The following is a 27,644-nucleotide window of genomic DNA, read 5'->3' as shown; positions in this document are numbered from 1 at the left end:
GAACATTTATGTTGAAGAGAGCTTGAGTACTAGACCTGACTGGCACAGACTAAATCAAGAAACACCCACTGTTCCTTACTATGATTTTAAGTGGAAATATACTTCTTTCTCCCCACCTGAAAAAAAAACCCAAAATATACTTCATTTAATGAACTATTATGAACATATTAAAAATATTATTATTATGAAGATTTAATCAGCAGTAGCTGCTGACATTCACCAAAAGCTCATACAGTTGTGAGTTCAAAAAACAAATCCCAAAATGATTCTGAAAAGAACTAATAACTTGTTCAGCCGTTAGTGTTAGGATGTGTCTTTACAGGAATCCCACTGCACCATGATGAGCTGGTCTGTCACAACTGACTAGTGAGGCAAGCAAACTCACAGGCTGCCCTCCTAACTTCTTTTTTGCCTGTCAAATCACAGATTCAGAGACATTTAAGATGCTACTCCTGTGCTTCTTTTTGCAGTTGAAGAGCTAAAAAAGCTGCCAAACTTTTGCAAATGAGACTTAATGGACCTTTGGTGAATGAGTAAGACTCTTTTCTCCTCCCAGTGAGGGATGAAAATTTTATTGTGAATGATATACACAGTCATCAACCTTCTTTCCAGCAATTTCATTTTCCCTCTCTCTCAGTTCCCATCAAGCCTGTGACAATACCTTAACAGTCCATCAAGATGTCTCAGCAGATCTGATAGCTTCTTCAGATGTTATATGCTTGGAGTCTTCTTCCCAGCCTGAGAAGTGTAACATATTCTGGAGCACATCTGATCCAAAGAAGCCACAGATCTTACAGGATAATTAAGCAGCAGCCATCCAGAGGGAACTCCCAAGACCCGATGAAGTTTGTCTATTAATTTTATGGAATTATATCAAAGGGTGTGTTGCAGGGTAGCAACTGAGAAGTCAAAAGGGGGGGAAAAATTGCAAGAAAAAGCCTGGAAATGGGGAACAATAGCAGTCGACCTCAGAGAGGAGAAGTGAGGAAGAAAAGCTAAGCTAAATACATTATTGTATTTAACTGGGAAGGAAAGGAATGCCACAGGTCTGTTGAAGGGGAACACATGTTTAAGAGGAAGCAATGTGTGGTGCCAGGGAATAAAAAGCATCTGCAGGGAACAGAGGAAAAAGGGAAGGGGAAGAAAAAGAAGAGGGAAAATATAAAATATGAGAGAGTCTATTTTGGCTAAGCATCTAAACATTTAAGCGCTTATCTGAGTGACTTTCTGTATTTTTGTGTAACATTCTGTTCTACAGCATCTTTCTCTAATGTTTCAAAGGCGAGAGGAAGAGACTCTTTTTGACAGCAATTTACAACCCTCCTAATCTGGAACTACATGGCATTTTAAAAAACTATTATATTTTTACTTCATTAACACACATGATTTGCCAGTCAGGATTCTTCAAGCTCTCAAAACACAAGGATTCGCAGACCATCCAAGAGTTCTGTTTTAGACAGTTATTTTTTTCCTTTCTCTTTTTTTTTTTTTTATTTCTTTTCTTTTTTTCTCCAGAGCAACACCAAATACAACGTTTATAGAAAAAATGTCTCTTCTTATGAACAATCACACCTATGTGGTTTAGTACTTTGGTAAGAGCAACTCACTCATTCCAGGCTCAGTCAGATAGCTGTAGCGCTTACGTAAAGCAAGGGAGACGAAGTTCTGGCGCCGGTCAGCTTTCTCTGTCTGCAATAAAACACAGCAGGATTTAGGGCTCGGGAATCGCTGCCCCCATCTGAACAGACCAGTCCTCAAACCTCAGCAGGATGGGCCACTTTTCATGGCACAACCCCACGAGGGAGAATGGATGCTTCCATTCAGCTTCAGGATGGCATGCTGAAGCCGAATTTGGGCGAGCAGGCAGGGAGGGGGCAGAGGCAGTCTCTGTTCCTGGGTGCCGTGTGTGATGAGTGCCAGGCACTGCCGAGCAGGGAGCGTGGCTGCACAGAAACCTGCTGTGAGTGACCACCCTTCCAGAGCAAGCAGGGAAGGGACTGCACCCCTGAGAGTGAGCCCAGGTTCATTCCTCTGCTTATGAGGTAGAAGAGCCTGGATAGCAGAAGCAGCTCATTATCCTGTCTTAGCACATTATCACTTAATAAACTGCTTCACACTACTAGAAATGGTGCCATATTGTTCATTCTCTGTAAAATAAACCAACTTTGGCTAGAAACAGGAGGTCAACACAAAAGACTACAGGTACAGACAAAACATTAATAAGAGTGCAACTTAGACCGATTGAGTATTCCCCCCAAGATTAGTTTCTCCCGAAAGCACACACACCACAACGTACAACTGGCTTTAAAGTGAATACATTAAGGACAAAAAAAAGCCATGGGAGGGGATTTTTTAATATGCACAAAATGCAAAGATGTGGATTAGAAAGCAGACTACTCTTGTTAACTAATAAATTGCCTCATAAGTTGCTGCATTCAGAGGCATAGCTGCTATTGTGGTGTCTTAAATATTAATAGTCCTTCACAGATCAAGTCATTTGAATATGCAGCTAAAAATACAGTTTGTTTAGAAAGAAAACTATTATTATAGCTATGTAATAGCTCACTGGGAACAAATTCTGTGGAGATAAAGCTATGTTTTTGCTATTATTATTTTTTAACACTTAAGGAATGTTTTGGGTTGCATTGTTTGGGGTATTTTTTTAGCTGTTCTAACCAGCAGGTGACAACTGCTATTTATTTGCCAGCAGGAAAAGGAAAAAAAAAAAATAGCTGCTAAGTAAATTGGAAACATCTATGTAGTCTCTTTTATAAGATGATCTCATCTCTAACTACCTCTAATGAGTAAAATCCACTCAATTTTCTGACAGTCTACAGTGATTTCCATGAAACAGTAGATTTTTAAGATGCAAACATCTGAGGTTTATTTGAAAATAGATTTGAGCACAATATTTAGAAATTGCTCTTGGTTGGTTTACTTTTTTTGAAAGAATCCAGTTCATTTAGAGGTAAGATATTAAAGACCACTGTTGTGGCCTAGGCAGTACCTTTTTGCTTCTCAGAAATACAAGTTACCATAGCAGTGTCAGTGTTACTCCAAGAGGTAAAATATTATCCACTAAACTCTTCTTCATTCTGCCAAAATTTGACTTGGTCTGATATTCATGAGCACTTCCTTTTTCAGAAGAAAAACAGTTAAATTTTTTGACTGCTTTTATTCAGTGCTTGGTTTAATGTCACAATTTATAATCACAGGGTTTTCCATATTTGTGCAGTTCTACTGTTTTACAACAGCCTATCAGAAGTCAAGGATATGGCTATTTTTTTTGTAGGTATCATTTCAACAACACAGTTAAAAATAGTTGTTTGTTTTTTTGCTATAACATACTACTTTTCTTCACTAAATCTGAAGGAAATAAAAACAGAAGACAGTGTTTATATTACCTCATCATCTTGATCTGACTCTGTTTCCTTTTGGTCCCAAGATGCATTGCAGAGACAAGGAATATTATAATGGACAGCAGGGAAAAGAATATCAGGATATGAAAAGGACCAAATTGGGAGCACAAAATGCAAGCTGATTTATAAGGCAAATCAAATCCAAAATGTCAACAAAAAAAGAAAAAAAATCTTACATCCAATGCAAATAAACACGTGACATTACTGAAAGCATAAACCTATGACTTGCAGGCTGAAGCATGAGCTGTAAACAGAATTGTAAAAATTATAGGAACTTGACACCACAGTAACAAGAGACTGTAAAAGCGTTCTACATACAAGAAGCCAATAAAACATGTATTTTAAAAGCCTTTATCATATTCCAAAGCATTCTCATTACTGACAGTTCACAGGGTTTCTTTATGACTAGCAGGAAATAAAATTAAAAAAAAAAAAAAGAAAAAAAAGAGAGAGAGACAAAAACTAAAGGAACAAAAGTAAATCCAACCCAACCCTAAGAAAAATGTTTACTTTTCAAACAAATACCTTTTTGTGTGCTGGCAGAGTGATATTCAAGTTGCAAACAGCTGTCTGTGGCAGTCCTTTTGTAGTCTTCGGCTCTTTCAAAAATGATAATCGACCACAGGGCTCCTGGCTGGTGTCTCTTACCTAGAAAAGAATTTTGCTTCAGCACAGTAATATGTAGTAATTCAGAGTCCTAGAGGAGGCTTCTGGAATGGTTCTCAGAATTTCTTTCTACAAGGAACTTTCCAATGTGTAAAGACTAATAATACCAAGCTGGAGCTCAGCCTGAGGTGCGAAAGGAGAAAATGTGTTACTGTGAAAGTGTTTGGTCAGCCTGAAGCTCCCTGATGGCAAATCCATGCAAGACAAGGTGTTGAGTGAGTCCAACCTGAGACTTTCATACTGGGATATTACTGACAGGCACTGTCTGCTCATTTCATTTTACTCTGACATGTTTTGCTCTTGCGTTTACCAAAATGATTTACAACCAGTTTAGCAGGGCAGCTGTGATAAGGCTAAGGAAAGTGAGCATCCATTCCTGGCCATTTAGAGATGAACAGTCTGCACACACCTTCTGAAGGCTGCTCTGCAGTACAGTATGTTATTGAATGCATCTTCTTTGCTTAATCCCTCAGAAATTGTGAACTACTGGTAAATATGCTGGGGCTCCACTTTGAGATATGGTTTTAGTAAAAGGCTGTGAATCCATATCATGGGTATTCTGTTCCCAGATCTGCCAGCAGTTCTGCTGTGACTTCAAGCAGAGCACCTTCTCCCTATTATTCACATATTAAAAAACTATACTTACATCTCAGGGGCAAGTTAGTCCTATAGGGCTGAAAAAAGGAAGAGGGAGTGTGGTAAGGGAGGAAAGCAGCAGGATCATTTATTTTATTTGTTTTTCTTTTACCTTTATAGAGAATGGCAGTCTATTTTCTTTGAAAGCATAAAAATTAAAAACAAGCTGCTGTCCTCCTTTAGTCAAAGGGGCTAGATTTCCATAGCAATCAACATAAATAGGTTTTCCTTCAAGAACCTATCAAAGTAAGAAATAAAAGTCAATAAAACCTCTTAATAGTAGATTCATGCATATAAGCATCATTTCCCCCAACATAGTTCCTGAGTTTAATACAAGTCCCCACTTATATCCAACAACAAATTAGAATATCACTATGCATTATGGCAAGGTATTGTGAGTACAGGCTGTTTGGAAAACCTCAAGCCACCTGACTGTCTTTTCTAAAGTAAGAGTGTGTAATTTTCTTCAAGAAATATTAAGTTAGTGACTGTGATTTCACCGCAAGCCAGTCCTACTCATGGCTGAGTGTCTGCAGGGCCAATGAGAAGGAATTCCCTCTGTCTGCAAAGCCCAGCCAGGACTACTTGACAGCAGCGAGTGCAAACTCCACTGCAGACTGCACTGGGACATCCACAGGTCCTCATGCCCCTCCAGTCTCTCCCTGTTTTGTTCTTTTGAGAAGTTTCATGACATGGCCTTGCTGTGAACCTTTATTTAACAGGGCTTGTTGTGGCTTTTGCAGGAGCTGTTGCTACTTGGAAAACACACTGACCACCTACAAGGAGGAAGCCAGCTGCAAGGAATGTACCTCAATGTCTTTGCTTCTTGCAACTTCCTCAAAGTTCTCTTGTTGCTCCAAAGTTTTGTCCACTTTGTCATCAGTCATGCAGAAGCAGCGCAAATTGGATTCCACAGGGTCATTCATCTTGGCAAATATTACAAACTTTGCCATATAGGGAATGCATATTAATTCTCTATAAAGCTGTGTTGCCAGCCCAACAGTCTCTAGTACCTGGTGGCAGTCTGCAAGCCAAAATCTGAGTGGGAAAAAGTAAACCATTAAATCAACTTTTCATTATGTTCCAACGTTGCTTAATCCTTAAAGAGAAGGATGTATCTGTATCCTGTATCCTGTATCCTTGGTCATTTTGCATGTGTACTGTCCTTGCAGAATTGCCAGAGCTGTTATTTTCCTTCTAACTCTCAGTACAGGTTTAACCATTTAGAAAACAGGAATACCTGGGAATGAAATGCTGACATACTTATCTGACACTTTTCACACTGGTGTCTCACAAAACTATTTATCTGAAGGCTCATTTGAAGCCAAAGTGAGGAAATTTAATTTCTTGTGACCACGCACAACGTATATTGTAATGTGCTCATGCTTCACTATGCATTTGATTTGCTAAAACAAACACCTTTATAACACACCTAGCAAAATCACATCTTCCATGTAGGCTGAACCAAATATGCCGCCCATAAAGTTTCCCAGATATAGGTGTTATGTTGTTATTTTTCTCATCTTATGATCAAGAGTTTGAAAGCAAGTGTGATACAAATTATAAATAATTTATATTTTGTATCAGTCTTTCCCACAATATTTCAGCCCTGATCTATTTGGTTTTCCAGCAATTCTCTCTCTTTTTATAAAGGTTTTTATAGTTGCAATGTAATTTACAGAATTATAAACTAACTGCTATACCATGAATTTTCTCCACTAGGATATGTGATTTAAAATGCTGTAAAATTCCTCCAATCAGCACATAAGTCCGTGAAGTTCATCAAGATTAATTCCAGTTTATAATTTTTTTGCAGATTATATTTTTGTGAGAGCAATTCAATATAATTTTCAACTAAAAAGGCCCTAGCCAGAAATTAAACATCTTTAAATTTTAGAACAAGCACATTTGTATGAACCCTCCCATTCTTTTTAATGGGATAAACATTTTAAGCTTCCTCTTTCTGTTGCCATTTACAGAAAAATCGAAGCCCTGTGTGGCATGGCAGCCTTCAGAGGAACAGGCTGTGTGCCTGCCAGGAGACCCTGTCACAGGCAGGCAAGAGCTTTGTGTGCAGCCCTGGATGTGTGGGACACTGAGGCAGTGACAAAGCAGCATCTGGGCCACTACTGCTTCATCAGCCTTGTGAAAGGCTTCCAGAAAGCCAAAACACAACCTCACGACCATTCCCAGTGTCGATCAAGGGAAGCCACTTCTTGGATGCAGTGGGCAGGGTCTGTTCTCATACCTGGCAGAAACATTGGTGGTGAAGGAGACACAGTCGTTTGAAAATGTCAGCGGAGTGGTGCCCGTGATATCCTCCCACTGCGCAGGTGAAGTGCCTCCTGCACAAATACACACCAGGGACATTTCCTTTCAAACACTAAGCACACACTGACTGCATAAAGAATACCTCTATCTCCACACACAGGAAGAGAACCTAGACATTAATGTTCCCCAACAGCTGAGCTGCATGTTATACGTGGCATCACATGTCACACAACGAAAAACAATGAAGTAAGCAAAGAACACACGACAAGTCAACAGCAACCCCTCCTTGGTATCAGCTAGGAGAGAATTACTCCTGCAAGCTACTTTTACTGACAAGCATGTTTAATAACCAAGGCAGAAATTCTTCACACTGGCTAAGTACAGAATAGTATTTAACACATGTTGGGAGAGTTCTTTTACAGTGGCATGGGACCAGATATAAAGCTCAGGGAACCAGTGGGAGCCTTGGAAATAACCTCAGCTCACTTTGCTCTGGAGGGCTGATCTGAGCCCCAGTGGCCCAGCACACCAAAGTTCCCTTCCTGGAAAGCAGGTGTTGTGAGAGTGAGCACAGAGCTGCTGCCACAGAAACCTTTGCAAAGAGCAGGATTTTCTCTAACCTGTAATGCTACATAGGAGTCGAAGGCTGGGAGTCGTGTCTCCTTTGTACCCATTGGTTACTCCTTCTCCTGAAGGAGGTGGCACAGGAATTGTCATGGTTATTGGTTTATGGAATTTTCTTCGTCTTGGCTCCACAGTGACAATGGGACTGAATGTTGCTTTGTTTCCAAGGATTTTTTTGACAATCTCTTCTGGAACTGGTTGAGCCTGTCAACATAGGGAACATACTTAAACTAGAGCTACAAATTTTTTATAGACATGCAGAATTATTTTCTAAATGATAATTCTATTTTCTTTATATATTCTGTATAATTTATTTTTTTCCCCCAGGAAGCCTTCTCAAGGGTGATTATTAGTGGTTTAGTTTTTTAGGTTTAGTTTTTATTCAACAACTTACTTCTGATTTCCTAATCACTAACTGGTAGAGCTAAACTATAAATCTCAGAAGGTTCCCTTCACCATTTGCTGAGAGTTTTTAAGAGCATGTTTGGTTTTGTTCTTAATTTACAGTTATTAGTGACATTACGTACAATTTCAAAACGCAAAATCAGGCCTATTTTGCACTTGAGAAGTAAGCACTAGACACCATCTCCTGGACTTGATAGACAATTCATACATCTCTGCCAAACACAGATTCTTGCTCTTGAGGAACACTGCACTCCAACTGACCTCTGTACTCAGTGATTCCTGAGATTATTAGAAAGTAATACTTGTTTGGGTCAAAATCACAAAGAATGCATGAAGTTATAGAAGACTTGTAGGTAAACACCTCGTTTTTTACAGTCAAAAGTGACAGACATGGTAATGGGAGTTTTCATCCATTTGCCTTCTAATTTTTTTAAATTTTTTTAAACTTTCAAGCCTGTTTCAATCAGTCTGACCTGTGACTTGCTATTATTCAAATTGCAGAGTGCACTGATTTGCAGAGAAAATGCAGCTACACTGCAGCCTCAGCAGTCACAACACTGCATAGAGATGTCATTCTTCACACTGGAGAGCTCTGGGAAAGTAACTGTATAACCAGAACAGCAGAACTTCCATTATTCTTGAGATTAATGATCTTGAGATGTGAAATATCTTTAACGGAAATGTTTCAGCATGAATTCCAAGCACTGCAATCCAAACCAGCATAACTTTTTCATAAACTCATCAGACTTGTCATATTATTAAGGGAATTTTAAATGATAACTAACTAAACTAAAAGATACCCCCAGTTCCAATGGAATATTTGTCCACTTCCAGTGCAGTTTGTTTAAGTTACTAAACAAACTTCCATTTTCCATGCAGTTAAGAGTTTAAGCTATTTGCTCTTCCCAGATTTCACCCCTAGAAACACCAGTGGTGAATGTCCTAAGACACAGCAGATGTGAGGTTTTCTACCCAGTAATAGCTGGTAAACAGCTGCAGGTTATCCCTACCAAGCACATTCCCCTGGCAGAGGGCAGCCCAGTGACCCCATTCACAAGCTGCTGCTTTGCCACAGGAGATGGGAACTGCACAGTGGCTGTAGAGTTGCTGGGGCTGTGATGGCTCCAGGTCTTTGCTTTCCTCTCTTTATTTTTGACATGCTAAGCAATAATCACGGAGGTGGTTCAAGGGGAGCTGGGCTTTTGCCACAGGGAGGAGGACTGTGTACCACCTGTGCCTGAGGGACACTAAGCCATGCCCTGGCAGACTCGTGCCAACTCAGACCTCAGGTGTGACCTCCTCGTCACAACCCACTGCTGAGGAGCTGCAGGCTCTGTAGATTCCAGTCTCGTGCATCAAGACAAGTGCACTTAGAAGGCCAATGGCCCCTGGTCTGTATCAGGAATGGTGTGGCCAGCAGGAGCAGGGAGGTCATTCTTCCCCTGTACTCAGCACTGGTGAGGTCACACCTTGAGTGCTGTGTCCAGTTCTGTCCCCTCAGTTTGGGAAGGACGCTGAGACACTTGAGCACATCCAGAGGAGGGAACAAGGCTGGTGAGGGGCTTGGAACACAAACCCTGTGAGGAACGGCTGAGGGAGCTGGGCTTGTTCAGCCTGGAGAAAAGGAGACTCAGGGGTGACCTTATCACTCTCAACAGCTCCATGAAAGGTGTTTGTAGTCAGGTGGGGTTGGTCTCTTTTTCCAGGCAGCAGGTGACAGAACAAGAGGACAGAGTCTCAAGCTGCACCAGGGGAGATACAGGTTGGATATTAAGAACAGGTTTTCACAGAGATTGATAAAGTACTGGAATGGTCTGCCCAGGGAGGTGGTGGAGTCACCGTCCCTGGATGTGTTTCAAAAAAGACAGGATGTGGCACTTGGTGCCATGGTCTAGTGGAGGTGTTAGGGCATGTGTTGGACTTGATGATCTTGAAGGTCTCTTCCAACCCAGTGATTCTGTGAATTCTGTGAAATGCTGCACTAAAGCATCTTTACCTGGAGCCCCACGCGGATTCTCTTGGTCAGAGCCCCCTCAGGGAAGGAGGCCTGGACACGTGGCACTGTGGTGCTGCTCAGCACCCCGCCCTCGGGGCCGATTTGGTTACTCTCCTGCTTGATCCGGGAAACCACTGCAAAGTACTGGGGGAAATCCTTGGTGACGATCCTGCAGATCCGCTTCTTCTCCAGCTCCTCCACGCTGTCCAGCTCTGGGGGCACAAGACAGGTAAAACGTTCAGGCATCCCCTGCCCAGGTTCATCCCACACTCCTCTGTGACTGGGGGGCTTTGAATAAGCCTTAAAATGCCTAAGGAAGGTTGGGGGGTTTATTATTATTTATATACTACAGGAGTAAAATAAAAGCCATTCAGTGCTGTCAGTTCTCAAGCTTTGTTTTTTTTCTGTGAATTTTTGTATAAATCTTGACAATGAGAGCCAACAGCAATAGACAAAAAGACTTACTAGACACCTAAGTAGTCGGGTGTGACAGTCTCTGCAGTGGCAGCTGCCACAGAATGGCAGGTTTGGCTGAAGGAGATAGTCAAGCTTCTTCCCTCTCTCATTTCTATCTGATCTTTCTGTGCACAGCTCCAAATTTTTCCCAGCCTCTTCCCCCATGTAATTTTGACATAAAGAAAACCACAGGAGATCACAGTCACTTCATGACGTATCTCCCTTCATGTCAGGCGTGCAATCCAGAGCTTGGCCACCTAAAGCACTTGAGACAGTTATGGCATTGACTGGCATCCAAAAAATCCTGACCGGACACGGAGCTCTCCATGAAACTGTGGAAGCGACAGAGCTGTCTCCCAGCACTACCAGTGAACCAAGAGCAAGATTCCCTTCCACATCAGGGTTCCAGACATTTGGTTATCTGCCCCAAAATAACTGCAGTGCACCCCTCTCAGTTCCTAGAAAATCTTAATGCATCCTCAGATACAAGTGAAAGAGAGTCAGGTCATCAACCATTAGTGCTCTCTGCCACATTCCCAGTTTGTAGGGTCACCAGGCCTCAGAAATGTGCACAGAGTACCTATTCCTATTAATTAGTTAAGCACATGACATAGTTTCCCCCATAGAGTCACTGGGGAAAACTCTGTTATACAACAAAAATATAACTACTTTTGCAACTATATGTGTTTTTATATATATATATGTATATACACACACACATATATATATTTTATATATATATAAATATATATACACATATATAATATATATTATATATACGCATATATCTATTATATATATAATATATATATACTCATAATATATATATATATATACACACACATATATACACACATATCTATTTGCACTGGTGCCCCAAATGCATTGGTGAAATTCCTGTGATATAAACACCATACACAAATAAAGATAATTTTGTAACTGTCATGCATTTCTTCTTGCAACTTCTTGCACCTGGCCCTTATATCACTTGTAATTGGATTTCATTGGAGCACTCCACAAATTTCAGCTCTTATTTTCCTCCTTAAAAAGGAAATTTCTAAATAAAGTTTGTTCCTCAAAAGATGACATTTTTATCAGATCCAGCAAGAGAAAGCAGGAGCATCAGAAATAATACTAAGACAAAAGGTACTTGTAAAATACTTTGTGACTGAGACATTTTCCTTCACTAAACACATAAGCTCAATTACAGTTGCAGAAGAATTAGAATGCAAATTTGGTAAAATGTCAGTTTTCCATTTTAAAACATTCAGGAGATAGTTTGGATTAATCACAGTGTTGCTGTGGATCATATGTTCCTACCAGAAGTGGATAATTTCTTATCATAATGTCAGCTTCCATTTACTTTGACTCAGAGATTGATATCTGAAGCCCTCTAATGAATTAGGCACTCTGCCTGCAGCCTCTGGAAGCAATGGCTTGTGCAGGAGACAAACTGGATTCCTAAACTGCCAGGCAGGTACAATCTTGACTGTTAATCCTAATCATCTCCCGTTTATTGCTAGAGAAAAAACCCAATGCAGAATGCTCACAGATGTGAAGGATAATTAAAATTCTCCTGAAGTAGAAAAATAGTGATTTGTACAAGAACATTTCCAAGTTCTTTGAACCTGGCAGGCACTCTCCTTCAGAGGAGGAAGATGGGAAGGTAAGTGGCAGAGCAACAGTCAGGCATGGAGAGGAGTTGGAGGGAGGTTATGTTATGTTATATAGGGAGGTTATGTTTGGATAATACATATGTAAACTTCTATATGAAATTAATCTCTAACAGGAAAAAAAAAAAAAGAAAAATATGATGAGCAGTCAAAGCACCTCTCACTGCCCTGAGAAATGCAGTGTTAGCGTGACAGAATTAATGAAACAGGGAAAACAAGTCCTGGGAGACGTCATGTTTCCCAAACACACCTCATGCATTTTACAGAGGGAGAGATCATCATTACTATTTTCCTCAGCTGCTGACACTTCATTCCTGGGCAAAGTGTTTCAATGATAAACCTTGAAGGATTTTTTTGGTTAGATGGCTGGGTTTTAGCCACAGAGAAGCATGCTGTGCATCCCGTTATACAGACAGGGAAACCTAAGCATGGAGAGGCAAAGCAGAAAGGTGAGTGGCAGAATTGGGAAGAATCTCCCAATGTCACTGTCTCCCAGGCTTGCGCTAACAGCCCAAGAACTCTTACAGCCATTCAGCTTTAATGAGTCAAGAGAAATGCATTATTGTGAATATAATGTGTGCAGAAGTCTTCTGCTACCGCCCGTGGGTATGGTACACATATCCTGCAATGGTTTGGTGTCCGATCTTCCACAGGAATGATGGAAGAGAGAGGAGATGGAGAGAGGGGAAGGAGGGAGGAAAAGAACTTCACAGCTCCCCACCCTTTGGTGCACACTGCCACACAAACCTTAAGGCTCCAGGACAGAAGAGAAACCCAGCCACATCCTCCAAGGTCAGAGAGGGACCTCACACAGGCTGTTTCAGGTCAAGGAAAGCAATCACACCAGTTATCTCTGGTGAGAGGCAGTTGTGGATCAAGTTCATCCACATCTAATACCTTTCTTTTTTTACCTTCAGATAAGGTAACACAGAGCAAGAATCCTCTGACTCAAAGTAGAGTAAGACAAGTCACAGAACACCTGGCTATTTCATGAGCTTCAAGGTGCCTTTGTGTCTATCTGGTTTCCCTTGCCAGGGCCTCAAAAGAATTTTGCTAGCATTGAAAAAGCAAATGTCACCTGTACCTCCCAGACTGAAGAGCTCTTTGGGTTGTGCAACCCTCCCTGAGTCGTGGCTAGAGCAGAGCTGACCTTGTCACTGTGCACAGACCACAGGGTGCAGTGAACACAGGATCCCAGTTCTCCCCATACAGAGATGTGCCCACTGAGGAATAGCTGCACTAAAAGCATGGCATGTGGGAAGCAGCTTCCACATGGAGGAAAATACAGGAGGGGGATGGAGGCAGGGAGAGCACGTGGCAAGGGGCAAGGAGAAATTGAGGGCAGGAAGATGCTGGTAACCTCCTGGCCTGAGTATTTCATACACGTAACTAGACACTTCCAGTGCCACAAGGATGTTTCACCCTCAAATAAGGCAATGTCCTTTATGTCTATTTTTGTGTAGTCTTTTATCTTGCCATTCACAAAATACAGTTTAACAGCAATGTTTAAAATCTTCCTGGAAATGTGGCAAAAAATCACTGCAGAGTGATTTACGGTGGTATTTTAAACTTCAAGCATGAACAAGGTCACACTCTGGTTTGATCTGTCAATTCAGTTATGTAAAAACTCCTCCTTCCCACCTGAAACCACACTGCAGCTGCAACCATACTGTAGCCACAAACATTTGCATTTCTTGGCTCACTCACTAGCTTTCAAATGACTTTTAAAAGATCAGCTACCCCAATGTGTGCATTTGTGCCCACAGTTTGTCCACAGGTACCTCTAAAGGGTGCAGGAATGTTAAAAGCAAACACAAGTTTATATAAAAGAAGCCCATCTGAAAATGTAATTTATTTACCAATTACAAGACAGACAGCTTCTTAAAAAAACAAACAAACAAACAAAAAAAAACAAGCCACAAAAAAACACAAAAACACCCCAAAACATATATTTTACTTGATTCAAGTATAAATAAATGTAGTATGGGCAAGAGCTGTGAATTGCTGCCCTTGTGTTCAGAGCCATATTTCTCCTACTCCTAAAAATGCCAAGTTCCCTGTATTCCCTCTGCCCTGTATTTGCCCGAGTACAGAACCATCCTTCGAACAAAACCTATTTAAGCAGAAACCTGACTGCACCAAAGGCCAACAGGCTCTTTACATCATGGTTCATTGTTCTTTCGTGATAACAATCCAGAAGTTCTGCTGTTATTTAATCCTGCATTAGCCCTGGAGCGGTGCCTCCTGCTCGGGATTATTTCGGCTCTAAGCCGAGGTTTCCCAGCAGATGGAGCTGCTGGCGGCACAGAGCAGGTTTTTGGCAGTCCCCACGGAGGGCCAGCAGCTGGGATGCCCTTGCTCTCATCCCTGCTAGCTAAGGGGGACAGCAAAGCAGGAACAACCAAACAGAGGAGCAAACCGCAGCGTTAAAACTCGGTGCATTAAGGACCTGCGAATAAAGGTCTGACTGCCCTCCTCCACTGCACGGGTAGGAAAGGACTTGTGATCACAGCAGGCTTGACAGAACAGACCTGCTGCTTCTAGAACAGAAAATGGGCACTCCTGCAGCAGCTCGTGGCACTTAGAGATGATCGTGCACATGAGTTTTCTTGCAAAGGCAGACTGAAATTCTCTAAATGATTCTGTGGCTGCTTTTTATTTAAATTAAAGCTCGCTTCTGCCTCCAGAGTTCATACCTGGAATAAAACCCCTTCCAAAGTTATGTCTTCTGAGATGTAAGATACTCCCCCAGAGCCAAGTCTGACTGTGGTATTTTGTAACAAACCAGTAAAAGTTCAAAAAACCCCAACCCACTCAAGTCTATAAATGTGCAATTTTTTGGTCTTTGCTTGGAAGACCTTTTACATTGAAAAGGTGTCATTTAACTAGAATGGAATTTTGTCAAAACCCTTGCACTACTTTAATGTAGGGTGGGTTTTTATTTTTTATTTTGTTTCCTAGCTAGAGAAGGATGTTTCTGCAGTATTTTTTTTCTCCTGTTCCTCTCACAAATGATTGCCTGGATTTCTAAAAGCCATTCCTGAGGTTTGGCTTTTAAGGTGTCAAATATTTTCACTCTAACAGAATAATGTCCATCACACTTTGTGTGATTACTTGGCTGCACTTACACCTACTAACCCCAAACAGCAATTCCCCAGAAGGAAAGAGCCACCTGAAACCCTCAGTAGATCAGAAGGTTGTCCTGTCGCTCCACATTGTGAAGCTTATTATTTTAGGCTCTAAGTACTGAGGGCTTTATGCCTACCTCTCTCAAAAGTGTTTTTATTTATTGAGCTCATCTCTTTAAATGGTGGATTTATCCATATGTGAACTCTTTCGTAAGTGTTGCAAGCTGCAGCACTTCAGAACAATATTTCTGTGCCCAGATTTCCCATCCCCATATCAAACTAAGCTCAGTCTGAAAAGCATAGGAAGCAAATAAGCAAGTTGCTGATCAGTGCTGATTACCTCACCTTGTCAAGGTACCACTACTTCACCCAAATACCAAATCATCACTTCTGATCCCACGCCAGTGTGCAAGGAAGGAGGGGCAGTGGTGAGATTTTTCTTTTTCAGAGGCTGCAACTACTGCATTCAATCCTGCAGCAATCATAACTCCCCAGGCCATACTATCCTGGACCATGTCCATCTCTTGCCTGTTCCACTGCTTTCAGGTACTATTCAGTGATGAGGTTTATTTCATTTTTCCAAACCCACTGGCAAAACATTTGCAGTGTTTCTACCCTCCTGTTTCATTGGTTCTATTACATTTATTTAGAAAGAAATAGCTACAATAGGTCATCACGAAACAAGCAGATCTTTGCTGGTGTTTTATGTTCGTACAAGTTCAGGTGCAGTTTAAATACTTCAAAGTGAAGTCTCTCCTGTTGCCCCCATTCCCAGAAGATCAGGAAATAGACAGACCCTCACAACAACACAACTCTCCACATTCCCAAGGCATGCCTATTGCTGAGGTTGCCCTCATCAAACAAGGAGAGGCTGAAATCAAAGGCAGAGCTCTCCCACAGATACCTGTGCCATCCACAGCCCCATCATTTCCTTCACATGCTTTTGCTGATCATGAAAGAACCTTTCTGCAGCTTGTGCCCTACCACATTACGACTTTCTGTAGGTTATCTAGGGAAAATCCTGTGGATACACCCTTACAGAAAACCAAAGTTCACACCACAAAGCTTTCATTCACCCTCAAATGCAAAGAGCTAAAGCAACGGTTTATCAGCAAAAGTACTGAAAAATGCTTGCTAGGAAAAGAAAGCAGGGGTGCCAAGGAATCACTGCAGCCCCACAGCCTGGTTTTGCCCATGATTTGTCTTCAGGGACCATATGTGACAGCATCTTCTGATGGATTTGTACAGACGGGTCCCCTCATCTCGAGGGACACTCACATCAACAGCAATGTTCAAGTAAAACAAGGGAGCCAGACTTCCCAGATGGACATCAGGAAGGCAGGTTGTGTACTTGTGGGAGGCAATCTCTAACAATGCCATTTGAAACAGGAATGCTCTATGGGGCCAAGCTCTATGTCTGTAGGAAGGCCCCATGTGGCTGATATTTGCACCTCACTGTTGGTTTGGAATGACCTTACCACGGTCCTGCCTGTGCAGCAGAGACACCTGTACCTCCAGCTGGGCGTTATTATCAAATTCATGCTGGAAAGCAACTGTGCAAACTCTGCTTAAACTTGGCAAGACTTCAGACCAAAATTCACCACTCATTTCAGGATGTCCCCGGGCCACTGCAGAACAGTTTCTCCTTAGGCTCTTTCCATCAGTTTAAAATGGAACACAAGCTGTATTCCCCAAAGTCAGACATCCCCTGCACTGTTTTATTTGAGTTTGCTTCAGACAGCCCATGTTAGCAAGCCTTCACAAAGGCAAGGCTAGTTAAAGCTTTGAGAAAATATTTACCTTCATCCATGCCATTCAGTATTTCAGTTAAGTCTTCATGTTTGCTGTCATACTGGTGCTCTTTCCACGTTTCACCATTCTCACTTCGGAGTACGATCAGTTCTCTTTCCTTGCCTCGCATTGATCCAAAATGTGGGATTTCCACTATGACAGGGCTAGAGAAAAAGGAACCATGTCATTTTAAACCCTCTATTTCCTCACTGCCCTTAATTTCCTAAGGGTCCTTAAGAAAACTACAGTCATTTTAATTAGTTAACACTGTTACAGTAATCATATTTTTAAAATTGCCAAAGCTGCACAATCCTTTATCATTTAAACCATATTAATGGATAAATTGAAAATACTAATATATAGGTTGTTCTTAGTGCAAATCTGTTGAAACAGCTTCCTCCATGAAAAGAACGGTGACAACTTTTAATAAGGAGAGTTCTCCTTGCTCATTTATCCCAGGGAGTAGGTGATCCACCTCGCTCCAGCACACACAGCACTGCTGACTTTTAACTGGCATTAGCATAGTCAAAGTTCAGATTTGGCTCAGAGAGCTTGAAGGGACAAAGTCAGTTCAGGAGCAGTCTGGCTATCCCAGTGCATGCAACAGCCACTGACTGTAACAGGAACCATGCATTTATGTAGATTTTGAACTTCAAACTAAGTCCCAAAGTTTTCAAAGCTCTCCCTGGCTCTCTGTTAATGCAGCTCCTGTGAAATAAGAGACTTTTTCTTTAGCTCCACTTTCTGGTTCTCATGCCCAGCATCACAGCTGCAACCTCTGCATGGCAAACATCACTGGGGAATTGTTAGATCCTTTCATAATGGATTTCTCTGGGTTGGACAACATTGTGACCACATTTATATTAGTTACTGTCAAACATTTTGAGGGGAAGCAAAGGGAATGAGAAGGTGGTTAATAATACATCTGTGTCACCAGACAATGTACCTTCAACAGAGGACTGCAAGTGCATTACTGAACAGTTTGTATGAACAACCAACAGAAACCACCATTCACTTCATGTGCCATTCCTCAACAAAACAGACACTGTTGCCAAACACTTCACAGGCAGAATATGCATTTTAAAGTATGCTGAGACAAACCGACTGAAATCACACGGCAAGTGAACATTTATGGATTATGCAGCTTTAAGACATTTAAATAGACAGTATCATTATTTTCCTACAGAGGTTGTAAAGGGTGTAACTGCTTTACAACAACTTGGTTAGAAGCAGTGCTACATGATGAGAGAAGTGTGCAGCATTTTTGTGGTACTGTACCTTTGCCAGGTGTTGGGTGCATTAACCAATTCATCACTCAAGCATGAAATCACAAGAGCCATCATGGGGGAAAACAAACTAGCTTGAAGCCCAGTTTGCACATTAAATTCCCAGGGAGGAGAGTTAGTCTTTTTTTCCCCATGAAAATTACAAAAAGAGTTTAATTAATATGTATTTCAGATGCTTTTAAGAACACCCAGTCTATTTTTCAAGTATCAAGTCCTTTAACAAAAAAAACAAGAATGTAGCTGCTCTCTCTCATTGTGCACAGCAAGAAAATATAAAAAATTCAAATACATTGCTTAAGATATTTACTCTCTAGCTCAAAAAGAGCACAAGCTGAAAACTAACACTGTAGCACAATCTTTGCAGGCTAATATTTCAGATACTGTCTCTGTAAATATTTAGAAACTACACAAATTTGTGCATGACATTTAACGAGAATACTCAGTGAGAAGGTATTGAACAGGTTTGGAACACCAAACACCAATGTTTTGAAAACCTAATGCAATAAATTTCACAATACGGTTTAAAAACAACAGTCAAAAACATACGGAAACATGTTTAGACTATACACTGCAGTCCCTTTGGGTAGCATATTTGGCTTTGTAAATTTATTTTGACAAGATGCCCCTTGCAGGTTGAAAAGATTCGTATTTCTCCAATCTTGCTGAATCAATTCATTCACTTGATAACATTTTTTTTGGGAATAATCTTTCATAAGTAATGGACTTTATATGATCACCTTTTACAAATGCTCTTCCCAAAACAGTCTCACTTGAGGCCTGTAAATACCTTCTCTAGCACAGGGTTGAACTTAAAGGACTGCCACTGTGTATTAAAATGTATTTAACGCAGTATAAACACTTCAAATTTAAAAAATTACAAAAGCACAGAAGTTATGAAAGCAGAATGCTGGCAGTGAATTTTACATGCCTATAAGCACAAGGTAGTAGCAGAGCTATATTAAATCAAGCCACTATGATTTTCTTTCAGTGACATAAATCAACTGAAAGCTTTAGGAAACTTAAAAAAAAAAAAATGGGAATAACAAAAAATTGGAAACAAAAGAAAAACTGTAGACATTCTGTATCTTTTCCGTACATATCCTACCCAATAAATTTTGTTCCTTGTGGACCAAGCTGCAGGATTCGGCTAACCATGCTCTCACCCTCATTTAGAGGGGGAGGACTTTTAGGAAGGTGCAGTTTACTGAATAACATCCATGCAGCAGGAAGAGAAACGAGAAGGGGAAATTAGGAACAAGCTGTCATTCCAAACAGAACCAGCAGTTTATACCAGGGTGCCACTCATGGTAATGAACAAAATTTATAATTAGGAAAAAAAAAAAAGGCCACATCATAGTGGATTGTTTCCCCGATTTTAAGCTTTAAAAATGGTTCCTAGCACTGGTACTACTCGTACCACCACTCTACAGTAGGTGCTCCATCATAACTCCGAGTGGTTTTGTTCCACAAGATGGAGACAGGCAGCTCCCAGCAGCTCCAGAGGGAGCCGTGCACATGCTGGGAACAGAGCTCAGTATCTGGGTCCCTGCAGGTGGCTCTAGGGCAATTCTTTGTGATAGGGCTGCTTCTCTAAATACTCTACAGCAAGAGGGTCAAAACCTGGTTTTCAGGGTGTGACTCCTCCTGACTTCCAAGGCAGGGCTGCATGAGTAGATGGGGGTGGGACCTGGCCTTCCCATGGCTTTCCTTACCTTCACCTCCATCCTGCAGTCATCAACGAGGCAAAACTCTCCTTAAAATGCAAGGGTTCTTACCAGAAGGAATGCAGATTGGCATTTTTTAATGTTTTAAGTTAAGCAGCTTGTGTTACATGCTCAGATGAGGTAGAGTCGATGCTTAACTACTTAGAGACCCACAGGATAAAGGGAATATGAAAGGTGCCACACGAGCATAAACAATTAACAACTCACCCTAAAAACTGTGCCCCTGCTGGCCCCATTTCTACAAGTCGACTTGCCAATCCTTCTCCTTCAACCATGGGTGGTGGGCTGGCCAGTTTGTGCCTCTTCACCAGGCGGCAGGTGATGCGGGTGGGTGCCGTGCACTTGCGTGGTGGGATGATTATCCTCATGCCGTGGTGCCGACTGCCCCTCATCGAACCCCCGCGTGCATCCACCATAAAACTAACCAGGAAACTGCACACGGAAAAGAAAACACATCAGGGAAAATCATCACGGAACAAGCAGAAGACAAGCAAAAAGTCAGCAGACGCAGACCTCGAAACATTAGAAAAGTCATCCCGATCCCAGCTAAACTAAGAAGAACATGAAGATCCTTTTAAAACTTGTACTTGTGTGTTAACTACTGGTTATCAAAAGCAGGAATTGCAACAGCTCTAGCAACTCCATGGTGAAATGACCATGTTCTACTGAGCAATTTGGATTAAAAGTGTACACAAGTAATGTATTAGTAGTGGTTTGTTAGAATTTTAAAACATCCCTTTGTTGCTGTTAGCTCTACTGTCCACAAATGAGAGTAATTAGCCTCACATGCATGAAGCAACCAGACAGTGTAGAAAAAGGACAGTCAAAATAGCTTGTTATTTTAGGAACCTCAGTCTTTGAAACCTCCCCACCGTGTCATTTGCAAATACTCCTGATGGCTGCCAGAGCAAGTGCCAGCACTATGGGTGACAGTCAGTCCAGGCTACCAAGGGCTTCCACTGATGGGGAAGATAAGTGATGACTACCAAGTACATAACTTCCTTTAGGCTGTTGGTTCCCTGAAGGAAATCATGCCATTACTTCTCTTTGAGGATTACATTCATTAGCAAACAAAAGAGCCACTAAAGAAAAATCACACTTGATAGTGTCATTCCAATGTATAATTTTCCATTTTTTAATAAGGGGGTAAGAAATTTTATTTGTAAATCATATCACATGATATGATTTTACATATCATGTAAATCAATTACCATGATTTTTAAAGCAGTGGTATATTTTTTAATAAAATCCTATTTACAAGGGAGTAATTTAAATTAACAATTAATATTACAATTGCTTAAGGTAGAAGATACAATAACAGGCTGGTATCAAGAGGGACACAAGTCACCAGCTCAGCCTTGAAGCCAGTACAGATTTTGTTTGCTCCTTCTGTATGATAGATAATGACACAGCTGACACATTTGTCATGTGGCTTCACTATTTTCAAGGCTGTTACCAAAACTTCCAGCTTTTAGGAACTAAACCTCCATGTGACTAAGAGGTGAATCCATTCAATTTCCTGGCTCCAGACAGTAAAGTGAACTAGGGGTGTCAGCCAATAATCCAGGGGATCGTGATGGTTCTTGAAAAAAAAGTCCCCAGGTGCTCTGAAGTATGACTGGGAATTTGTGCAGGACAGTTCCACTTGCTTTGAGACCAGCAGGATATCAACAACAGCAGCAGCTGACAGGCACCAGCCAGGCCTGCAAATAAGCTGCATTCAGAAGTCTGGCCAACCTGGGTGGGAAAAATCTGCACAAAAGCAGGAGAGAAATCAGCATTTGGTATTTATAGGTCTGCAGGAGAGAAGTGAGTAGGGACATAAGCTATAAATATAGGAAGTACAATGAAAAGGTTGTCCAGCTGAATTCCAGATCAAGAATTTGCTACATTGCCTTTCTTCAAATTAAAATCCATCAGTAAATATGGGGAGGTAAAACTGCTCTTTGAGATGACCCTAGCCCAAATTTATAATTTTTCATGTGCCAGACACTTTACAATACTGAAGCAAGATATTTCTCAGTAGTTTTCACACAGAAAAACTGTATCCACATTCCATGTTTCTCTCCTAGATAAATGCACTGTACACTCCAACAAATCCAAACGTTGCCACTAGGGTATCCCAGCTCCTCACAAGAGGAATTGTTTCAGTGGGACAGGATCTTGGCTAACCAAACATTTTCCGTAAGTATTAGAGCTGTGTCAAAACCAGTATGCTCAATCTTCAAATTATATACTCTGTAAGTGATTATAATCTTAGTATTTATGGACGCTCAGCTGGCCTTTTAAAAATGTGCATGATGTCTGTGTGCAGAGGAGTTGGGGCCATTTCAGACTGGAAGTTTCTAGGGTGGAAGGATGCCTGGCTGGAGCATCCCCAGGGCTGAAGCTGCAGCAGCTCCAGGGAGGCACAGCCTGTCAGTGCACCATGGAGGAGACTCCTGGGGAGCTTGGCAAGGCTGGGCTTGGCCTGGTGGCTCAGCACAAAGCAATGTTTTGGAGAGCTGCCTATCATGTGTACGGTTATAGGCTTGTTAAGTCACCTCAGAATTAATAATGAAAAGGAGTCTCTCATCTAGCGCAAAAAACGCCAAAACTTACACTCAGATAAAAAGCTGTCCTCCGGACCTAAACTATTTAAATGTACCCATACTATTAAAAGTATGTAAGAGTGAATTGCCAAAAATCTCTAGGCACCTAAATCAACTGTCTTAAACTCATAATTAAAAAAAAAAAAAATATCAGTAGAAGTTAAAACTAAGTAGCTACAAAAATCGGTCCCTGAGTTACCCAGGATGTTTAGGCTGTAGATTCTAAGGTCAGTCCAGCCTTGGTAACCAGAAACTTAGCACTGCTACTGCTCACAGCTCACACTGCTCACACATGGCATGAGCCTGTGCCCCAGTGCAGGAACCAGCCCCTTCCAACTTCGGTGTCTGCACCATACCAGCGCAGACAAAACCTGCAGCAGACCAGCCTTTGTGCATATTGCTCCCAGAGAAGGGCAATCATTGCCAGCAGCTTATTAATGAATTATTTCCTTGTTTATTTCTGATTAGTAACTTACCGTTTAAAACAATAACAGCAATTCCAAACAGCATTTCATGCACTTTCTATCTAGAAACATTAGTAGCCGATGCTTACCTAAATTAATGTTGCACTAATAATGGAAACTACAGTATGACTTCTAAAACACAACGCTAAAGGCTAATGAGCATTTCTACTTGAATACATGGAAGGGATGAGGATGTGGTTGGATGCACTACAAACATCTACACACACTCTGTGGGGAAAAAAGTTTAAAAAAATAAAATAAAATGAGGATTCACAGAAAGCACAGAGTTATCACCTTGAATCATACTGGGGGAGTGGAGAGGAATAGCTGCAAAATAATTTAGAAAGCAAATGGGAAAATTAATGTAAGATAATTAGAGGCAAGCAACAGAAAATTTCAATAATAAGTGCAAAGAAAAAATAGCAATCAGAAAAATAATAAAAGCAACATGTTCGAAGGCCAGCTTTAGAAATTATTTGGTTTTTGCTTCACATATCGTGACCTATGTCATATAAAATATGCTACACATAGAAAAAAATCTGAAAGGGAAGGTTCATTTAATTAGTCAGCACAACTCTGTAAGTTCTCTGGAAACTGTAGAAGCACAAGGAGAAAATTTCCTGTTTACTTAGTCAGCAGAGAATTTATTGCAACGCAACTTCTTCACTGAATTCCAAAAACATGCTCCTGTGTACTATGGAAAACCAGTTCTTGCATTTTTCTAAACCAGTTTATTTTCCAAAGCATAATGCATAGACATATGTGTGGCAGGATGCTTGAAAAGAGTATCAGTCCATGCCATCCATTGCACTGCTGTCAAAAATGAGTTCTGTGTGTACAGCAGGTTGAAGTAAACTGTATATAGTTAATATAACATAATAAAACTACATATAGATAATACAATCTAAAATACAGTAAACTATAATGAATCTGATTTATTCCACTTTGCAAGACTGGATCCAGTATTTCTGAGTTTTCAATATTGGAAGGCAGTGTAGCACACTCATGTCTTCCTTTCAGCTAAGAAAATGAAGGAGTTAAAGGCAACACGAAGAGTGAGCACCCATATTTTACTCCGGGAAAGCTGCAGGAGTAAGCTCACATCTGACAGCTGAAGGTCATTTTGGTGAGGGTCTCTACCCTTCCAGAGGCCTCAAGAGTCACGATGCATTTCAATGTACTGCTTACAATGGACCCTGTTCAAAACATTATGTTGGCAAAACAACTTATCTGAACTCAAGAAGAAAAACATAAAAAAATTCTTTTGGCTTGAAAAAAGGAAAAACCAGAAGAGTTGAAATCACTGCCAACAATTTCTACTTTCTTCTCCTTTCACTGATACATTGCTGGATCTCCACATCCTGCTTCCAGAATTCCCCTTCTGCCTGGGTTAAGAAATAAGAACAAACATTGATGCTTTCTTCTAACAGTGGGCAAATGGGGAAACAGTGACCTGAGGCAGCAGTGGTGCTCCTGGCACAGCACACTGGGGAGCCCTGTGAGGATGGAGATGGCAAAGAGCAGTGGGTCAGAGCCTGGCCACAGGTCCACCACACCACGAGGGCTGACAGCCCCTGGCCCAGGCCACAGACAGAACTGGGGACAAAGACAGGAATGAAGCACCCCAAACAAGCAGAAAATGATTTGCTGTTTAGGAAAAGACAAGCAGAAGAGATATGAAAAGTCATGATCCTCCACTTATCAGATGTGCTGAGGTACTGGAAGATGAGAAGGGAACATCTGTTGATTGCCTCTAGGTGAAGATAACCAGGAAAATCAAACGGGATCATACTATAATACAGGACCACAACTGAAAAGTAAATAAACAACATGTGAGATTTAGCGTTCCCTGATAAATGAACTGAAACCTCAGAGCATCATTCCTGATGTACTTCCTGTGTCAAATAAGAAATGTAATGGGTCAGAAGAGCCCTACATACTTGGAGACTATTTTGGAGGGCTATACCTGTTTGAAGGACATCTGTCCTCTCCCTGCCACGCAGCCCCACAGTTTGCTCCTCTCTGGGCAGCAGCTTAGACTACCTCTGCATTAGAGAGGGGCCCTGTACCAAGGGAGCAGATCTTATGTGAAAGATCTCATGTCCACAGAATATATGTTTTGGAGGGTAGAACCATTGGTGAACATGCTGAAGACGTAAGGGCAGACAAGTATTGTCCCAGAGGACTGGCAGGATGAAAACATCAGACCTATATTCCACCAGGATGAAGAGAAACCAGAAAATTTTAGACCAATCAGTCTAACCCAAATTCCCAGGAAATATTCAGGAATAAATTATTTAATAATCATTCTATAAGGGTCTAAAGGACTAAGGTAATTAATCAAGATACTATACCTTGCCTACCACCAGTCTCAAAATAAAAACAAAACAAGAATATAAGTGGCAAGAGAAATTCATGCCAAATGAATTTTAATTCCTTCTCTGCTGTGTGGAAGTACTGCCTTGGTACCTCAGCAAGCAATGGAGGTACAGTACAGATAAAGTACAGGATCATCTGAGAAGTTACCTCAAAAGAGATACCATCAGTGCTTTCCTGTTACACTGGAAGGGAACTTCAAGGGCATATCTCACTGTGCTGTCCTGGCACAGGTACTAGGCTAAATGTCTTCACGATTCCAACACAGATAAAAGGTCTGAAAAGTCTTTGGAAAATAGGATCAGAATTAAAAGCTGTCTTGCTAAAACATTGAAAAATGGGCTGGAACCAACAAACTGAAATACCATAGAGACAAAAGAAAACAGAGGGGAAAAACCAAGCATTTAAACAGATAAACATTAGCAAAAATTAACCAAACTTCAGGATTTCAAAAGAGAGCCAAGAAATTCTAGCAGATCACAAACATTCACCACCAGAAACTGAAATCACCAAAAAGGATAACTCTCATTGTGGGACTGCTTAAGTGTGCTATGTGTCAGACCAAAGAGATGGCAATCCTGGCTTTACAAACAAGCTCTCACCAAAGAGGGGAGAGCTGGGGCAGAGCAGCAGGAATGTCCTGAAATGGGGAAAGCACTGCCTAGGAGGGTCTGGGACATTTCAGTCTAAAAGACAGGACTGTGTGTCTTCTGACATAGAAAACAACTGTTAAGAGGCCAGTAATATATTGTTCTCCATGTCCACTATGGATATGACAATGGATATCCAGTAAGGGTAAGAAATAGGCTTAGTCCACAGCAATGAAATGATAAGCTGACTGTTAGGGGAAGAAGTAGTATAACAAAAGACACTGGACTTCTGAGGCTGGGGGCCTATAGAACCTCTTATTTTTAGCAATTATTAGGACATTAAATGTATTTCAGGAATGGTTTTGCTACATTTTATCTCACAGTAAAGGAAAGGGTTGGGCTACCAGCTCTCCGAGGTCCTTTGCCAATGCACCATTCCATGATAACCAACAGTCTTCAGCTTCTCATTCTGCAATTCTTGATATTTTAATGTTAGCACTGACCATGTGCAGTGTTTTATCAGCCTGGGACCTAAAAATCCACTGTTGTATAGATCTGTTCAGCAGATGCAGGTGCAGATGTGCGTTGTGGGACTGTAGCTTTAGATCTGTGGGGCTTGCTGTATTGGAAATGAAATTATTTTTGTATGTGCCACACTCATTTTTATGCTAAGAATGTAATTAGTCACAAAATGGGGAAGTCAGTTTAAAAGGATATGGGATTTTATGTACTGATCTCAAAAACTAAACAATAAATATTTACACTAGACAATCTAATAATAAGCAAAGATTACTTACACATTCATTTGCAAATTTTTACAATATGCATTCAGACATCACTACTACTGCATTTAAATCAAGTCTGTGTGACACTGTCAAGAAGCACCTAAATTACAGTGATGACTCATAAGTAAACAAATAGCACCACTAAAATCACACTATGGATATTGGAGACTAGGTAGGAGCTTGAAGTATAAATAAGAGACCAAATTAAAGCTCCCCATTTTTTCCTCTATGAAAGAACAGAAAGCATAACATTCTATCTCTGATTTCATATTCCAAATAATTTAACACAATGCAAACAAAATCATTTATGACACTTAAAGCAAAGCATAAGCACAGAAAAAGCAAAACAGGCCTCTAAAAGAGAAGCCTGCAGGATCACTGTGTTTAGGAATTCAGAAAGTTAAGTGCAGAAGCAAGTTTTTGGTTTGATATGCAAGAATTTAGACTGACTCCTGTTATTAAGCACCCGCCTTGAAGTCAGTGTGAATTTTGCCACTGGCTTCAAGCAGAGCAGGAACAGACATGTTATCAGCGATTACAGCAGGCTGTATTCTGCAGCTAAAATACAGTTCCACATTTAGAGATAAAGGAAAACTGTTAAGTGACCTACCCAGAATGGATGGGACTTGAAACCAGGTTAACATTGTCCAAGGTGTCTGCAGCCCAGCTGTAGTGCCTTAGAGAATCAGAATCAAACTCCCTTTGAAACGTCAGGTGCTTCAAAATAAAACAGATAAATTGAAATTTAAAATTAAGATTAGAA

The 27,644-nt window shown here is 40.9% G+C and overlaps 1 protein-coding gene across 1 annotated transcript in view; it reads right to left on the bottom strand.

Annotated features, from left to right (window-relative positions):
• ANK3 (ankyrin 3) overlaps nucleotides 1–27,644 on the bottom strand; it is a 138,206-nt gene that overhangs the window by 31,729 nt on the left and 78,833 nt on the right. The window contains exons 30-40 of the mRNA XM_062496908.1: nucleotides 27,492–27,598; nucleotides 20,283–20,507; nucleotides 17,075–17,229; nucleotides 10,018–10,229; nucleotides 7,613–7,820; nucleotides 6,970–7,066; nucleotides 5,531–5,759; nucleotides 4,834–4,959; nucleotides 3,945–4,067; nucleotides 3,405–3,431; nucleotides 1,608–1,689 (exon numbers count right to left, since the gene is read on the bottom strand). Of these exons, the coding sequence (XP_062352892.1) occupies nucleotides 1,608–1,689; nucleotides 3,405–3,431; nucleotides 3,945–4,067; nucleotides 4,834–4,959; nucleotides 5,531–5,759; nucleotides 6,970–7,066; nucleotides 7,613–7,820; nucleotides 10,018–10,229; nucleotides 17,075–17,229; nucleotides 20,283–20,507; nucleotides 27,492–27,598 (1,591 nt within the window). The remainder of the gene's footprint in view (nucleotides 1–1,607; nucleotides 1,690–3,404; nucleotides 3,432–3,944; nucleotides 4,068–4,833; nucleotides 4,960–5,530; nucleotides 5,760–6,969; nucleotides 7,067–7,612; nucleotides 7,821–10,017; nucleotides 10,230–17,074; nucleotides 17,230–20,282; nucleotides 20,508–27,491; nucleotides 27,599–27,644) is intronic.

Source organism: Cinclus cinclus, chromosome 7 (assembly GCF_963662255.1).
Source record: "Cinclus cinclus chromosome 7, bCinCin1.1, whole genome shotgun sequence".
Taxonomy (NCBI): domain Eukaryota; kingdom Metazoa; phylum Chordata; class Aves; order Passeriformes; family Cinclidae; genus Cinclus; species Cinclus cinclus.
The sequence above is the reverse complement of the archived record's forward strand: the minus strand, read 5'-3'. Positions and strand labels throughout refer to the sequence as shown.